The sequence below is a fragment of the Octopus bimaculoides genome, chromosome 2 (assembly GCF_046866305.1).
Source record: "Octopus bimaculoides isolate indiv1 chromosome 2, ASM4686630v1, whole genome shotgun sequence".
NCBI lineage: Eukaryota > Metazoa > Mollusca > Cephalopoda > Octopoda > Octopodidae > Octopus > Octopus bimaculoides.
This window is the reverse complement of record NC_142929.1, coordinates 154,043,246-154,061,704: the sequence shown is the minus strand read 5'-3', so window position 1 is coordinate 154,061,704 and position 18,459 is coordinate 154,043,246. Positions and strand designations below refer to the sequence as shown.

Sequence of the window (18,459 nt, the reverse complement as noted above, 5' to 3'; positions counted from 1 at the left end):
AAGATTTTAGACGTTTTCATATCTCTTTTTCAAATCAACACATTATTAGGTTACATGTATGAAGAAGCTCAAGGTGTAAGATGTGGTGGTATCTACAGAGAAGTGTTTGTAGTTAAAATTAACAGCAAAGAAGTGTGTAGGAGTATTTATAACATCTGAGAAGACCTCATTGCTGCAATGTGGTTGTCTTGCAGAAAAGTTTTGATTTTTACTTTAATTAAAGTGATGAGTAATCTTAGGTGGGTTTTCATCTCAAGCACAACTAAAGGACTTTTTGATGTAAAAGACAATGTCGATGGAGAATTGGTGTGTGACTTAAGAGAAATTTTTACTTTATCTACCAAAGCTGTATAAACGGTTACTGAGAGGGGAGATAATCTTCAGGTGATAAGATTGCCATCAACTTTTAAGATATTAGAAGTGAATGAACAGTAAAGTAGTTAGTAAGATTACTCTTATTGAAAATAGGAAGCACTGATTCACATTTCTAGTACATTGAGATAGATCCCAGTAGAGCTGAAAATTGAAGAATTTGGTAGTTATGATCTAATATTCAGTATACTATTTTGGGGTAATAGTAGAGACACTGTCAAGACTGGTTATATTGTTGGATTGGTGTGGCTAGAGTAGTACTCACTTCATGACTGGCTACATGGTGGTGAAACAGGTGGAATGTAGTAACAGTTTTTATCCTGTTCAGTGGAAGTGGTTACATATGATACTATTTTTGTTGCGGAGTGATTGATTGGAGGATTCACGGAGGTGGTTTTAAAGTCTAGCAGTGAAATTATTTTGCATGTTTGGAAATCGTTAAAGTTTGCATCTATTTTGATTGAGGATCACTGACCTTTTCTTAATGCAATATGAAATGGAAATTCAAATATTTAGCCAGTTTATTTCCCCAAGGAATGTGAGTCACCATCATTCCAAAGAATCTGTTTGACTCAAGATAAAAGGTAAGTTTCTATTCTAAGTTACCTTCAGTAGACATATGTCCTGTATATCATTGCTTTTTATTCCAAAGAATGTATTTCATTAATAGATTTGTTTATAAATGTTATTTTCAGAATGGATGAAGCCCTTTCTATAGGGCGTGAAGTGTTAATGAAGTGGCCACACTTGGATGACGTTTGGCTCTCAATGGCTGAATTTTATTCAGCAGACAAGAACGTTACTGCTGTTTGGCAGGTTTGTATTAAGTTACACATATCTATTATACTAGACATTTCTATTCCTCACTATCTATAACCATGCTAAAAATTGTGGTTTTCCTTAAATTTAAAAAGTATATATTGAATAATGTAGGTCTAAACACACTGTCTAAGGATCACGCCTACTGTTGGTTCAAAATTGTAGTTGATGCACATGACAGGAATGGGGAGTTGAGACAGAATATTTCTACAGTACAATTTATGAGGACCACAGATCAGAGCTGTGTTTGATGGAAGATTCTTGCCAGATGGAAAGTAATATGGTGCTGGAGTAGTATTGCAGATAAAGTTATAAAAGCTAAGAAATGGGGCTGGAGAGACTGGAAAAAAGGCTGAAGCAAAGTACATCATTTAGAAAAGAAGCTAGACATTGAATATACTTAACAAGCAGAGAAACGGAAAGTAATAGGTTTGCACAAGTACTCCAGCATGAGGATCAGGTGTGAGATATTCTGAATTGCAAAGCATTGTGCAAGAGAGAATTGAGAAATGTGTACACAAGAATGGTACCCTTGCCTATTGATACCAGAATGAATGAGGTATGGAAGTGCTGTTATAAGCGATTGTACGGAGTCAGTTAGGTTGTATAGAAAAGTGTCATGCCAAATGACTGACATAAGTGTTATCATCACCTATTAGAAAGGAAAAAGAGATGCACTAGAGAAAGGTAACAGCAGAGGCTTTGAATTGTTGGTCCAAGTTATGAAAGTTATGGAAAAAGAGCATTAACCTAGATAAAGTGCAGTTTGGCTTTGTACCAAGAAGAGGTAGTACCATAGCCATTTTCCTAAAGCAATTGCGAGAGAAATGCATAATTAGAAGTAAGCCCTATATTTTAGCATTTGTTAGTCTTGTGAAAGCCTTTGATAGGGTCTGTACTCTGGCATATGGTGGTCTCTGATAGCAAGGAGTAGATGGCTTGTGAAGGCTGCAGAAGCCAAGTGTAAGGTGAAATCAGCAAGTTGAGAGGCAGGAATGAATTCAGATAAATTTAGCAAGCAGGTAGCAGTCTATCAGAGCTAAGATGTCAGCCTCTCCTGTTTATTATTGTCCTCCAGGCTATAACAGTTAATTTTATGACCAGCTGTCCTTGGGAACTTCTATGCTGATGGAAGACAATCCAGATATGGAAGCCAAGCTTAAGATTGAATGGCCTCAGTAAGCAAAGACCAAAGTTTTAATAAGCAGGGAAGGTGTGATGCTGCTACTATCAGGAAAATGGGTGTATGTGACGTGCAGAAAAAGATTAGGTAGAAATCCTTTAAGATGTACCCAGTGTAAGCTATAGACATACAAAAGATGTCCATGAAGTCACAGGCAAGCTGGTAGAGAAAGTTGACTTCGTATATGACATGCACAGGAATGATTAGCAAGACTCACATGGGGTAGCTAATAGCTTCTTTTACCTAAGGGACCTAATTAGCAGTGAAGTTCAGTATTCTGAAAATGTAACTAGAGTAAGAATATGTTGGAAAAAGTTCAGGAGCTATTTCTTCTGCTAGCTACATTGAATTTCTCTCTCTCTCCCCAGAATAAATTGCAGGATGTATGATGCTTTCGTATGTAGTGGGATGCTAAGTGTGGCATGACATGGGCCTTAAAAGTGGAAGATTTGCACCAGCTAGAAAACAAATAAAGTGATCCTTCTCTGCTGCTTCTAAAATCTTGTGTAGGAACAATGAACTTAAGAAACTGGATATAGAAGGAATTGGGTATATTTGTATGAACATGGGATGCATATGGGGGATGCCGTTTGTATAAAAAATGTTCCAACAGCTTGAAGTGGCTAGAGCCTGCAGAAGAGAGAGAAAGCTGCCTTCAAAAACATGGAATTATATAGTGAATGTTCATTTCAAGAAGATAAAACTCACAAAGATAATAAAGAGCGATGATGAATGGTAACATGCAACATTGCAGAAGAACCATTCATCAGTGCAAAGCAATCAAAGTGGCCATTAAAATAAAAGTTGATAAATAGAGTATATTTTTATGTTTAGTCTTTTGCCCATGGTAATCCTGTTGGTTTCCCATTCTTTGGCCTCTTTGTTATCTTATTTTCAGTCACCCTCTGTCTTACTATGCTATGCTTCCTTTATAATGAGGAATGGCATTTCATCTGTCCTTATTCAATCCCTCCACCATCACCCTTTATCACTCTATTACAATATCTGTGTAACAAAGGATGGCATTGAACCTTTCCATATCTGTTACTTCCTGCATCACCAATATTTATTGCTGGCTATCTCTTGCTCCATGTGACTTTACATTGACATCTACCTCCCTCACATCTCTGTCCATCACTTACTGCTAGCATCATTTATCTTTTTTGCAATCCTGTTATGCTGCTCATGCTGGGGGGTTTTTTTCCATTCTGTTTATCAACAACCAACTAGTAGTTATTGTCTCTCTTTCAGTACAACCTCTTTCGCCATCCTCTTACACCGTTTCCTTCATCTCATTCATACAATCTTCTTTCACTCTCTTGGTCTCTACACTGTCTTCCATTCACTTTCTCAATCATTTTTGCTTTGAAAGAACATAGAACTCTTGCAATTGACAAGTTAATCTCTCTAATGCTGGTTCCATAATAACAATGTATCTTACACACATTTTTAAAGTGATAAATGTTAGTAAGGACATCTAGCTGTAGAAACCATGCCAAAAATGAAAAGTATGAGTAAGATGTGGCCCTCTTACTCATCTAGGAGGACAATAACTCTGAATAGCAGCCCATGCCATCATAGAAAATTGACTGAAAACTATGTTCACCAGAACAACTGTCATCATAGATCTGCTTGACCAAGGCTGAACACTGTCTCTCTCTCTCTCTCTCTCTTTCTCTCTCTCTCTCTCTCTCTCTCTCTCTCCCTCCCTCCCTCCCTCCCTCCCTCCCTCCCTCCCTCCCTCCCTCCCTCTCTCCCTCCCCCTCTCTCCCCCTCCCTCTCTCCCCCTCCCTCTCTCCCCATCCCCCTCCCTCTCTCTCACACACACACTGTGATGTTCATTAATTCTGCTAGAAATAGCAGTCAAATTTCAGTCAAATCACATTGTTAGATAAAGATGGCATGGTTATTGCTGAAACACCTTTGATCTTGGGCAACCATATGCTAATTATTGATTATTTGACTTTTGTTGGAGTACTGACTTCAAGCTTTTGATTGAGGTGGCTGATCTCGCATTGCATTTGGTATTGATATGGTAAATAGACATTGAACTATATGCTTTATTTGAATGTTGGGGATGTGTTGATATGTTTAAAATGTGACAGGTGAAACAGCCAGGAAACCCATTGATCAAATGATGAAGTGAAACATCTCAATCCTTTACACAGGTATGCTAATATGAAAGTTTATCTCACTCAGCTAGAAATTGCAACTCCACATTTTAATAGCTCTGCAATAAAATATTTGAATAATTCATAAAAAATATGAAAAATTTGTAGCACTTTTTATTGTGTAAAAGAAAAAAAAATCCAGTTTTCTTGGGGAAAAAAAAAGATTTTTAATTCTACTTCACTGTTTTCTTCTTTATTGTGCATTATTACAACAGTTACTTATATTTCAATAAATATTTTACAGATATTTGATGAGGCACTGAAAACTGGATGTTACTCAGCAAAGCTTTACTTGTATGCATCTCACATGGCATTGAGTTTGGTGAGGACTTCATTTCTGTCCATCTTTTGTTTCATACTTTTCTCTTTATAATTTTGATATTTTTTAAATCTTTTTGTTTTTGTTTTCCTACAGATTTTATTTGTTTAATTTCAGACTGATTCTGAATGTGCATTAAGATATCTGGAGCAGGCATCAATATCTTGTTTCTTGATAGACATTACTGATAGTCGTTGTGATCCAAACATTCTTTATTGGTAAGACATCATCATCATTTTAGGTTACAGGTTTTCCTAAAACCTCATATTAGATCAGTCTATATTACTCTTTGAAAAATTCCTCCTTCTACACAATGTAAGGAAATTATTTCGTAAAATACATTTTTCAACTCCATTTGTTTTTAACATAAACCATCACCTGTTCAATTCTTTTCACAAGTATCGTTTGTAACCTGTAACATTCCATTCTATCACGCATACAAAGTAAAATAATAGCTTCTAACACAGACACAAAGTCACAAATTTGGGCGCTAGGTTTTGTCAAATTGTTCCCAATATTTAACTAGTGTTTCTATTTTATAGACCTTAGAAGGATGAAAGGCAAAGTTGATTTGGCAGGAAACAGTATGAAACTTATTTCATCTGTAAGAGTTAATTATTACTAAGGACAATATGTTGATATAAATAAAGTGTATCAATATTTTGAATTTTGTGCCACTAATTGTCCTGAAATCTCTTCAGTTTTGGAAAACTTTCTTAAGAAAGCATATCCATTGAAATTAAGGAAATGATTTAATATGTTTTTATTTTATTTTTATAGTATTTCTAACCATGTGTTTCAATTAAATTCTAAATTGTTAATATAAGTCTTGTTTGTAAAACAATTGTAACTTTTGGTTTATTATATCAAGTTTGTGTTTGGAACACAAAGGGTTTTCACGTAAATCTGTGATGGAACTTTTATCTCAAAACTACATACAACTGAAAGTGAAATGTGAAATTAATTTTTTTAATATCTTTCTATTAAATGAATTACTAGTAAATTTTCAACTGAAATAAGTAACAAAATTGTAAAGGACATCAAAGATGTCATTAGATTTTCAATTGAACTTGAGTGGGTGCAAAACAAGTACTTAATAACACCAAATAATATTTAATTATTTAATTAAAATATAATTTAAAAAATTTGAAAATGAAATAAGTACTTACAAAAAAAAAATTCCACACACAAACAGCTTAGTGATGAAAATATTTACTAATTATAAACAGGTGGCTTTCCTTTAGGTAACTTGTTGCGGTAAATTATATGAAAAAGAAATTGAAAACAAGTAAATTTGAGAATATTTTGTAAAATTTAATTCTATATACAAATGTTATCTTATATTTTCTTTTGTGGAAAGCTGTAAAACATCCTTTGCTGCAGATGTCAATGTTACTGGATGCACAGTGGAAAGTCAGTTTACTTCATATGCACTGGGAGCTTCCTTTTATTGATATAAGCATTCATGGCATACTCTTTTGTGACTTGATTGTTTCTTTATTATCAAAGAAATAGTCAAATTCAGAGCGCTAACCCTGTTACCAGTTTTTGCTTCTATTCCAAATTATTATTTGAATAACCTGTCTTCAGTAGTGTAGCAAACTATTCAAAACAACAGACAGTCATATTGCTTCTATATTCCTTGAAACTATGCCTCAGTTTCTAATATAATGTGTCCATTTTAAATAATGGATCATAATTTTCTTTCCTTTGTACTGGTGTACTGTTGGTGTATTGTATGTGGAAATTTAATGTTTTAGAGAATGTGTTTAGTCATAATGCTGGAAAAACAAAGTTTCATCAAAGGATTCATTAGTACTCTAGTAATTGATAATCCTGAGTACTTCCCATTATGATGTTTGTTACAAAAAGTCCCTGAATTTCTTCTAGGCATGACTCAATAAGCTGTCACCTTTTTTCCTTTAGTGATTAGTGTGTACAGTTATTTCAAACACTTGAATGGAAATAAACAAAAGTAAACAGTCAATGAATTTTGAGTCCCCAAGAAGACTGATTGGTCCTGGGTCCTTTCAAAATCTATTCTCTTTTTGAAATCAATTTGTTATTACATTCCTTACTGTTGTTTTTTCTATTAGAAATGGAATCATTCGGTACTAATTCCACCATATTATAATTGTATTTTAAAATTTCTTTTGGTCACTTCTGTCCTTGAAAATCCATCACCTTCTTGTCACTGTTGTAACTCTTGTAGATTCAGTATGCTAGAATAGTTCAGAAGTTCACTTTGCAATCAAGAAGCTGCAAGCTTGGTCCTACTGTGTGGCATCTTGAACAAGTGTCCTATACCAACAGCCTGGGGTCAATCCAAATCATTTAAGTGGAGTGGAAAAAACTGGAAACTACAAAGAACCCCTTTGAATGGACTGTACTTGTATTTCAGTGGTTTTGTCACAAACTCTCACATTTATTCTGCCTTAAGATTGCATTAAGACTACATGTGTTTTGTGAAGTAGTCAGCCACTTATTAAGTTAATGAGCAGACAGTCCAGTTGATGGAACAACTGAAATTGACGCCCAGAAATATAACTGAGATCCATTTTTTAATATTTATTCTAACCTTGAAGTTTGTATCCATTGTAAAAGGAGTGGTACGTCGCAGAAGTAAAAAAAAAAATGTGTAAACATAACCAAAATATCTGTTGACCGTTCTATTCACTCTAACAATGTTGGACAGTGTATGTTAAGCATTTGATTAGTCAAATCCCATTATAAATAACATGGTTAAAGAGATTTGTATCTATATGTCAGTGTTTAATTAGGTGATAATTAACCAAAGATGGTCATGGGTGGGCTGGTGTTGAAAGCATAAAAATTCCTGGTTTTTTTTTTCCTTTTGTCTCTTAACCCCCACCACACACATACAAAAATGAAGTAGCAATGTCCACTATTGAATTCTATGGTTACTAAAAGTTTTCCAGTATTCAGAAATATTTGTAAATCTCTTAGAATTCTTGGCTTTCAGCATGGGGTTCTTGAAATCTGGCACTTTCATCTGAAAGCATACTACTCTCAGCTTAAGATGCTAGTCTTCTGCTCTCTACATAGTTCTAAGTCCAAGATTTTTGATGTCCTCATTTTCAGCATCTTGTTTGTGTTTTAGTTAGTCTTCATTGATGTACTGATGGTAACAAAATATATTGTTAGTAATGCATAGTTTGTCATCTTAAAAGAGTTTTCCATATAGCTAATTACTTCTACTTTCTCATGAGAATGTCTTGATTGTTTCTATGTTTTAAATGTCATTTTTCTTTTTAATTCCCTAGCTGTCTACTTCGTCAGACTATCCCACTTGACTATAAAATACCTGATTATTGTGAAAATATTTCTCCAGAAGTTCTTCAAAAGAACCAATTATATTTCTGGCTTACTTATTGGTATGTACTCAGTGATTATGTTTCTCGTGTTTGTTAATTTCTTTCTTTGATGAAATACTTTTTTAAAATAATTTCCAAGTACTACAAAATTTCTCACTCATGTTTTTTGCTAGTTTATTATTGGAGTTACAAAGTGATTATAGTCAAGCAATTGAAGGATATGAAACTGCTTTGTCCACTATGAAATCAACATCTGACATTGCTCAAGTTTGGCTACAGTAAGTTCTCTTCTCTTCTCTTCTCTTTCTGATAATTGATAATTTTTTCTGTATCTTAGAGTTGGAAAGTGCTACATGCCTGTAGCACTTTTCCAATGGTTCTGGGGCAAGTGGTGAGGGAAAAGAAGTAAAAACTACAATTAAATATGAAATGCATCCAAGGACCAAGTTGAAATGTTAAACTGAGTGATTGGTTAGGATTCTAACTTTATTGCTTGTTCATTAGATTATTGAAGACTTCCTATTCTTGTTGGATGGAAATGTAATTTTTATTATTTTAATGTCTTACAAAGTTTCCTTGGGTTGGATAGGTTTGGTGTACAACATATCATTTATCTCAATCTTGCTTCATGTTTGCCTTGTAGCTATGTACCTTGAGATAAAACTTCACTGCTTTCCATCTTTTACAATGAGTACATAGTACACTTTTACTCAACATTCCTTGGCCATATAGAAAATAGGTTGCAGAGAGGTTATATATTTCCCTTATTTTCTATATATCACAGATGTGTGAACCTCTTCCAACCTGGTGGAAGCAATTATGTTTTCTTCAAAAGGTAGACAGCAATGCATTCAAACAAAATGAAGTCTAAGATTACTATATTAGTAAAAATAGGGTTTGCATAAAATTGCTTATACATATATTTGTGAATATAAGTTCAAACATGTAGAAACAGCATCATGCATATGTTCTTGACTTTAAAGGTTTGTGTTATGTGGTGAGAGGAGGTAGCAGCCAAGACAAATGTATAGGTAAAATGCGTTTAAACTGCAGAAAATAGAATTCGTGAATTGACTTCTTGTTGAGCTTTAATGTGAGCGAACAAGTGGTCAATTCTTTAAAATGATGCTGCTCTACTGTACGATGCTTGGAAAACCAAATCAAAGACTTACTACTATCCTGCTAATGTGAGACGAAGTGTTCCACTTCATATATCCAAAATGACTGCCAGAATATTGTAGTCTTTTTTTTTAACACTTATTCTTCTACTTTTGTTGTGGCATCACTTGTAACAATTAGATTAAAGATCACCCAACAGTAGAAATTACTACTTTAATGGTTTCCACATTAGTATCCAACTTAACAGAAATATCTGCACAAGGTGACCTGAACATTTGTATAGTCAAGACCAAGGTTATGAAACTTACCATAGAAAAGCCAGTTTATATTAAGGATGACCCACTTGAGGAAAATGCAAGCTTTACATACTTGGGTAACCTCGACCATTCAGTCAGTGCTGATGCTGACAAGAAAGCCAGGATTGACAAAGTATGAATTCTGTTCCTCGTGTTGAATGACACCTGCAAGTCAAGACTAATTCCCAGGAACACTAAGATCTATGTCTTCAATTCAAATGTGGAGACATGCAGATATATAAAAGCCAGTCTTAAAAGCAACCAGACCTTCAGCTACTGCCACTGAAGATATTAAGAATCTATTAGCCAAAGAAAATCAATGATAAAGCCTTATGAGAGCATATCAAACAGACTATTAACATGGAGATCAAACAAAGAATATAGCACAAGATTACATATACTTTCAGAAGACCCTGGCAGAACATTGCCTGTTAGTTTTTCAAATAGAATCTCCGTAATAAAAGGAAGCAAGGAAACCATGAAATTTTTGTTGATGTGACATTTAGGAGATAAAGATCTGGATGAAGTAGGAAGCAGTTAGCAAGGAAGATCCAGGACGGGGATGACTGGAGAAGCCAAGAACCATAGGGAAGATGAACTGATATAAAACATTGGATCTGAGTTATGTTATAGAAAGTAAATATTTTCTCTCAACACACTCGATGTTATCATTGTTTTAATGTCCACTATTCCATGCTTGCATGGGTCAGACGAAGTTTAAGGCAAATTTTCTACTGCAGGTGGCCTTTTGTGTAGCCAACCGTTTCTTGATTTTAAGCAAGGTAATATAATATGTTCACACAGAATGTCGGAAATGAATAATACTGCTTATTTGACATTGACATGAATCCTGTAATGTCAAGACAAGGAGACAAATATACACATATACAATGGGCTTCCACTCAGTTTCTGTCTATCAAATGCACTTAAGGCTTTTTGGTTGGCCCAGGGCTATAGAAGATATTTGCCCACAGTACTATGCCAGAGGAATGAACCTGAAACCATGTGGTTAGGAAGTAAACTTAGCCATGCAGCCATGCCTGTGCTTATTTCAATATATCTAAACATATTAAACATAAAACTTTTTATTTGTCTCTGAAAGTTGTTAATATCATCTATCATATCTAAGTAGAAGAGAGGAGTTGGTTGCTGCTGATCTGGGGCTAAACAAGCAACTGAGAATGTAAATAAAATTTTACTTCTATTTTTCAGTTACTTGAACTATCAAATTCGCCAAGCAGCTCATGAAGGAAACAGTGCTGCTGATAAACTTCAAAGCCTCGTTATTCGTAGCTTGACTTGCCTTCCAAGTCGAGTGGAGACCTCTACTTCTCGATACTGGCATGACCACCAGCATCATAACAAAATCATTGATCTTTATATTAACTGTCTGGAATCAACTGAACAGAAGATGGCTGCTTATGATAAATTCCTTACTATCATGCCTAACAATATTGAACTCATACTCAGGTAATGTCCATTTCATTTATATTTATATATACATATAAATATGTACACTTTATGAATATACTTGAAAATTCTTTATAGTATACAAGAAATAATATTCATATTCAAAATATTTCTTCTTGATTTTGTAAATTCTTGCAAATTATTCTCTCTTTTTATCCTTTTAACCAGAGCTGTTGACCTGGCTGTGAGCTGTAATGATATGTGGAGAGCTTTATCATTTTGTCAAACTGGGGTCCATGAAAAACTTCCTTGTATCAGTTTGTGGAACAAGTAAGAAACCTATTTAACCATTTATTCACTGGCTATTCCTTATCTATCTATCTATCTATCTATCTATCTATCTATATATATATATATATATATATATATATATATATATATAATTGAGAATGTGTGTGTGTGAATCTCTAAAACTCCAGAACTGCACAACCAATTTCATTCAAATTTTACACATGCCTTACTTAGGGTCCCAGTTGTGTTTTAGTCAAAAAAATTTTTAACTTCTTGCATACTTCCAGCCCACAGCAACATCATATCTCCTCCACTATTTAAGAATTAAATGTCAAAAGTGAAACAAAAACACTCATGTCATTCGAACTGGAATCTCAAAAACATTGTCACCTTACATCTCATTCTCATTTAAGTACCATGACAGGCAAATAAAAATTACTTGTATTGTTATAAAAACAACTGTAATGGTAGTAACCAATGTGAAATGATCACATTTTAACCTCAAGCGAATTGAAAGTCGGGATTTAGTATGAGATTTTTGCTGTAAAGCTGAAGCCAGTTTATAAAGGCTTTGATTGCATTAAGTATTGTATGATTTTTGAATGTATTCTTATAGCCAATTTTTTTAATTTGGATTCGTTTACTGTTTTATCTTACTACTATTGTCAGTAAGGGTGATTTTTGTATGATTTATTTATCCTTTCTCAGTGAAAGACACTTTCTCTAAAGAAATACATTTTGATTGTTATGTAATATGTGATTGAGAATAGACATTTGAAATGTGAATTAGCTTTACTAATGTTGTGCTGTTTGCTTTCAGAGTAACTGCATTGACAGTCCTTAGATGTAGCCAGATTGAGGTTAGTAATTTCTCAATGTAACTCTGTTTCCTTACACTAGTGTAGGTTAGTGCCAAATAAAATTAAAAATTTTTTTTACTGTGATATAGATTTAATATACCTATGTTAATTAATGATAATGAGAATCTGTAATATAGGCACAGTTTTATATTTGTAGAGAGAAAAAGAAGTTGAATAATTACAAAGCAAGTACTTATAATTTTGCTTTACTGGAGCAGACTCCTTGGAGATCTTTTTCATCTATGTCAATATTTTAGATTTCCTCTTTAAATTTATTATTAATTGAATTATCAAAGTAATCGTATATACTTGTATTTTTAGAATATTTATGTGAATATAAAATATGACACTTTTTTTTTTATTAGACTGAATTTTTCAGTAATTTTATGAAGCATTCTTGTTAAATCTTAGTAATATCTGGTCTTGTGTTCTTGATATGCAATCTTCTTGTAGTATTTAAGTTTTTATTGTAATGGTTTCAAATAATTTGATAAAGAAATAGCTAAAGAAATCTCTTTGTTTGGATTCTTTAACTGAAATTTAAATTAGTTTATTATTTCATCTCCACTGAACTCACACTTGCTACTACTTGTACTTCACAAATTTCAATGAGATGAAAATTAAATGTTCAAAAACATGTGGATATTGAATTTGTGTGAGTTTTGTGGCTTCCTTCCTCCTGCTTCAGATCTTATTAATCACAACAGACTGAAGAAAACTGTTTCTAGACACAACTTGCTGTTTTGTTGAATTATCTTTTTTTTTTGTGTGTTTTATGTTTGTTGTTTATTTTATATGTTGATTTATCCCAAGTTTCAAGTGTAATAGGGAATGGAAGCACGATGTCTTACCAATCAGCTGTCACAGCAGATTTTCTCTTCATTGGCTTTGGAAAAATCTACATCCCAAAAGAATAGGCTTCTTCAGAACCAGCTTTGACCTACTTGTTGATTCCTTCTGCTGTTATACATGCAGACTCAAACGCACACATACATTGTATACTGCATTAAAATATATTCCTCCAGATAATCCATACTATATATTAGCAAAGATAAACTCAGCAAGACCTTTTTTTTTTTCTTTGACATGGATGTACTATCACTTTTCTGACCTTTCTACCACAACTGTAACAACCCCTAGTTTTCTGACAAATTATCCCCACCTGCATCCAAACCCGCTTAATTCACCCCCACCCAACTCCAATATGTGTCATCTGTGTGTCACCCATAAATTCTTAGGCTCACTCATCTTCCCAGAATTACAATCAAATGAAGCCACTTCTCAAAATACAGTCAAAACCAACACAAAGTCAGTTAATTCCCCAACTTCCTTATAAAGGTGATAGATATAAGCTATAAAGCTTTTTTAAGTGACTCAAGGGCCTAGAGTTTTGTGCATGATACTTATTAAACTTTAATAAGTGCCTGGCACAGCTGTCTAGTCTTAAGTCATTTATGTAGCTTCACAGCATTAGAAATATGTATGTCCTACTTGGTGTATTGAATTCCATTTCTCCTGTTAAGAACTGTTTTAAAGCATGCTGGTTAGATCATATCAGAGTCACCAGTAGAAAATAATGTATAGGCTGTCAAAGATTACAGCAATTCCTTCATTTTCCACATTTCAGTTGTAGTGTAGACCTTATCTGGTCTTAGTGAGTACAATAATTCAAAGCGATATGATCCCAGTTAAATAACATGTTCTTATAAAGGCCATAAAACTACAGGTTTGAAAATTATAATGTTTGTAAGAGAAAGGTTTATTTAAATCATCATCATCGAATATTTGTTTTCTAAGCTGGCATGGGATGGATGGTTTGACAGACTCTGATGAGCGCAGGTCTGTGTCAGGTTCCAATGTCTACTCTGGCACAGTTTCTATGGCTAGATGCCCTTCTTGATGCTAACCACTTTACAGAATGTACTGGGTACTTTTTTTCATGACTCTGGCACTGAGGTCACCAGGTAACTTAAAAGAAAGGGGAGAAAAAACCTTGATTGAGTGGGAATGTATTTGAGAGGAGTGGAGGTGGCTTTATGCCTGGCATTGAAGGCTGAAGTATGATAGAGAGTGAGTGAGAAGCACAGGTGTGTGCAAAATCAATTGGGCAGTTGTATGTTGTAGAAAAATGTAGTGCTTGTGAATTATAGTTGTTTTTGGGATGTTACACTAATCAGTGACTAATATCTGTGGTGAAAACAGAAAAAATACTTTTTATGGAAAGCTGCAGGAAATGAGATAATACAAATTGCTATTCTTTCAGCTTAAAATGTCTAATATGGCTGACTGAAAAGAGAGTTCTATCTAGTGATGTCAATGGGTCCCATTCCTCTGACACTGACAATCTGATTATAGAACATTATCATCATCATCGTTTTACTGTCCACTTTTCTGTACTAGCACGAGTCAGACATTTGGTTGAGACAGATTTTCTATGGCCAGATACCCTCACTTGTTTCTGTGAAAGTTTATATTTCCCCATAGCCAGGCAATTGAAAGGAATGACATTATTTGGATGGTGACACTCATTTACTATTGTCATGTGGAAGTTAAGACAAGGAGACACAAATATTCATACAAACACACATATACACATTTTATAAAATAGACTCATGACTGTTTTCATCTACAAAATCCTCTCACAAGGCTTTAGCTGGCCTTGGGGTATAGTAGAAGACACTTGCCCAAAGTGCCACCCAGTGAGACTGAATGCAAAACCATGTGGTTGGGAAGCAAATTTCTTGACCACAGGCATGCCTGTGTAGCTGTAATTGTTGCAGTTATCATATCTTGTGGCTGTAAAGGTGTTGATTTCTGATCGCAATGCTTTGCATAATAATTTGTTGGAGGATGTGTCACTTTTAGCAACTGCTGAAGCTGCAAATAGCATGTTGATTGTAAAGCTTTTACATAAAATAAAAATGGCTTGAGTTTTGATAACATTCTTCTCACTGCAAAGGTGAAGTGAACTATATGGCAAGAACGAATGAATGAAAGCTACTGCTTTTAAAGATACTTAAAAGATAACTACTTTTATCTATTTCTTCCCGGAATGAAACTTGGCACATAAGCTTTAATTATTTTACACTGACAACCAACAATTACCAGCACCATATATATAGCTAGCATTTCTTTTATGACTTTGGAAGAGGAGGTGGGCAGCACCAATAACCATAAGGTCAATGTTGGGAAAGGGAAGAAGAAATTACAATTTGATGCTTACTGAAGTAAGATCAAACACCTAACATATGCACATTTAAATAACTGCAACCATTTGGTTAACTTATTTTGCATTACCATCATGTTCCTGCAGAATATGCTGACACTGCACTGCTTCTACTGAGACATTACTAAAGTGAAGGGAAAACTTGGAAAAGAATTAAGAATATAGGAAACCATTTGAACCTGATTTTCAACACAGTTTTATTGATAGCCCTAACAGCATCTAGTACAGTTGGATGATGGAAAGTAGATTGTTAGTATTGCTAAATTATATCCAGATTGGCTGTTCTTGTTTATAACTTGGAATTTTATTAGTCTTTCTTGAATTATAAAATTCTGTTATACACTATAACTTTATCATTGTATATTACATGATCAGTAATGAGATAATGTTATTGTTTTTTGTAAATCTGGTAAACTGTTGTCATATCTGAAATAGTATTAGATATGCTGCACCAAGATTAAGCTGAGTTAGCAAATAATAAATTTTAGTATTTATCTAAATGTATAATAATTGCTTAACAATACACCATTTAAAGATTATTTGCTACTCTTCTGAGTATCTTCCATGTCTCTGTTCTCTACAAATGAGTTCTTGGTAGACTTTTTCTAAAGTGAGTTATTTAGCCTTTTAACTTAAGTCTCTGGTCTAAACATTTATTAAATGAAACCAAATGAGCTCAGACATTATTTTGTCTCTTCTTTCAATATTCATGTATAATATATATTCAATATTTGGATTTTCTCCATGGATCAGTCATTATCCACTCTGCTTGCAGGTGCAACAATTATTTATCAAAGCTGTCCGAGTGCTACCCTATGCTGTATCATTGTGGAAACATGTAACAAAGATTTTTATCAATTTTTAACCCTCTCCCTCCATTCAGTAGTCCACAGTTTAGTTTAGTTGGTTGGTGGGGACATGTATATAGTTATTAAATTATTTTGTCTAGCTAAAAGCTAGTTATTATTGTTACCAATTAGTATTAAATTCTTCATTACTCACCTTTTTTTTTTCTAATAAATTCTTTTGGACAAAAATAAATTAAATTTACAAATGAAATTTTTAAAAGAATGAGCTTATGTATTTCGTTTGTAGAAACCAGTAGCTTTTATTTCCATTTTGATTCTCTTTTAAATAAACCAATCCATTTTTGCAATTTCATTTTCTTTGTATTTTCTCCTTGAAGAATGTTCTTTACCAAGTCTGATTAAGTAATGGCTTTAAGTTACCAATCTTTGTATATATATCTTAGTTATATATGCTTAACACTGTATTACCATTGTATGTTGACATTATTTATTTTTCTTGAATTGTGTATTTTCTCAACTTAAAGTTTGTATATTTATATTTGGCCAACTTCTTTGGTTATTGAAACCAAAACTTTCTTAAGATCAGTGATTTAAAGTACTGTACTTCTTTTTTTACTAGTTAATATGTAAGGTCAAAAGAAAAAGCAGCTACAATGTAGTTTATCTTAGGCCATTCTATTAACAGAGAAAAAATAGTCGTATATATATATATATATTTCTGAACTTAGAGTCCAAGATACTTTAGTAAATATATAATTGTAGATATCTATTGATAACCATTGTTTTAGTTCCTTTTCTTCATCATCTTATTCTCACTTTATATTTTTTTTCATTTTCTGTTTATTTATCTTTATCTAGTTCCTGTTGTTTGAAGTGACTATTGGAGCCAAGTCCAATGTGCTGCAGATTATCCAGCGTTGTCAGCAGCTTGGACTCAATATTGATGGCTTTGTGAAGACAATTTCCAGGTGACAGGCAGTAAATAAATAAAGATAAACTTTTACTTCCTACTTTGAAAACCACAGCAAACTGAGATTAGAGAATCTGGAAGTATTTTAGCTTTCAGCAACATTACTAGTTGGATCTTTGGGCTTTCTTTTCTGGCACTTTACTAATGTGACTGGTTAAGGAAAGCAAGTATATTTGTATAAATTTTGAAAGCAAACCCATTTAGTAATATTTAAAAAGTTAATGTTTGACATCCATCACAGTATTACTGTGTTGGCAAATCTAAACAAATCTCAGTTTTTCTGTTATATGGGTCTATTATGGCCACTGGTATTCACTACAGGCTAGTTACTACTACTGCTACAACAAGCTGAATTCATTCCTGGTCTCTTGCTGTCACTGCTGAATAGTACTGGTAATGTTACTAAACCACAGTAAGTATTATGTTCCTCTACTTCCTTTCCTTCAAAAAGAATAAAAAAGAAACGAAAATGCAAGATGCTGTTTACTCAAAATCCAAGTAGATCTAACAGCATCCATGTATTTCATGTATAGGATTAATTTCTCCCTTCTTTGCAGATTATCTGATGTTGTCTTTTAAACTCTAATGATTAATTGCTCAATGTCTGGAAAGATGAATATTGAATACTTGAAATATTTGGCAATATTTACCAAATTCTGTGTATAAGTATGATTGCAATGCAATGGCAACTACTTAACATAAAAGACAAATTTCACTTGTTAAGTATGAATACACTCTCTTGTGCAAAAGATAAAATGACTGTGTGTGCATGCCTGAGTGTATGTATTTGAAAGTTGGACCTGATGAAGCTGACTTTATGTAAATGGTTGAACTTTCATTATTGAACTTTAGCTGTCTTCTTGCTATATTGTAGTTGCTTCTTGGTTTCATAGTTAACTACTCAATAACCTCATCAAGAGTTTCATGATTTTTTTTTATATATATATTAATGCCCTAATCAAATTTCTATTCTCAGGTTTTAATTAAAAATTTTCACTGTAAATAATCTTTCTGATAAAAAAAAAAAGGCTGTGAATGAACTTACAGGATATATATATAAACATATATATATATATATATATATCATATACATAAATCATTGTTTAGAAATGAAACCATACCTATATTATATTTAAAAAAATTAAAAAATAATACATTGAAACAAATTATGAACCAAAGGAAATGTTATATATTGAGTTTTGAAAAAGAAAGAAAAATTCTAAGAAGAAAAGAAAGAAAACAAAAAGAAACTGGCATTAAATTTCTGAGATTTTTGAGC

General features: G+C 33.3%; 1 protein-coding gene across 1 annotated transcript in view; it reads left to right on the top strand.

Moving 5' to 3' along the window:
* The window catches only part of LOC106874332 (zinc finger C3H1 domain-containing protein), a 68,485-nt gene extending 50,302 nt beyond the window's left edge, over positions 1-18,183 (top strand). The window contains exons 24-33 of the mRNA XM_014922023.3: positions 1,068-1,188; positions 4,790-4,867; positions 4,982-5,082; positions 8,149-8,259; positions 8,373-8,477; positions 10,827-11,084; positions 11,253-11,354; positions 12,136-12,175; positions 16,177-16,239; positions 17,069-18,183. Coding sequence (XP_014777509.1) covers positions 1,068-1,188; positions 4,790-4,867; positions 4,982-5,082; positions 8,149-8,259; positions 8,373-8,477; positions 10,827-11,084; positions 11,253-11,354; positions 12,136-12,175; positions 16,177-16,239; positions 17,069-17,182 — 1,093 coding nt within the window. The 3' untranslated portion in view covers positions 17,183-18,183. The remainder of the gene's footprint in view (positions 1-1,067; positions 1,189-4,789; positions 4,868-4,981; positions 5,083-8,148; positions 8,260-8,372; positions 8,478-10,826; positions 11,085-11,252; positions 11,355-12,135; positions 12,176-16,176; positions 16,240-17,068) is intronic.
* The last annotated feature ends 276 nt before the right edge of the window (positions 18,184-18,459 follow it).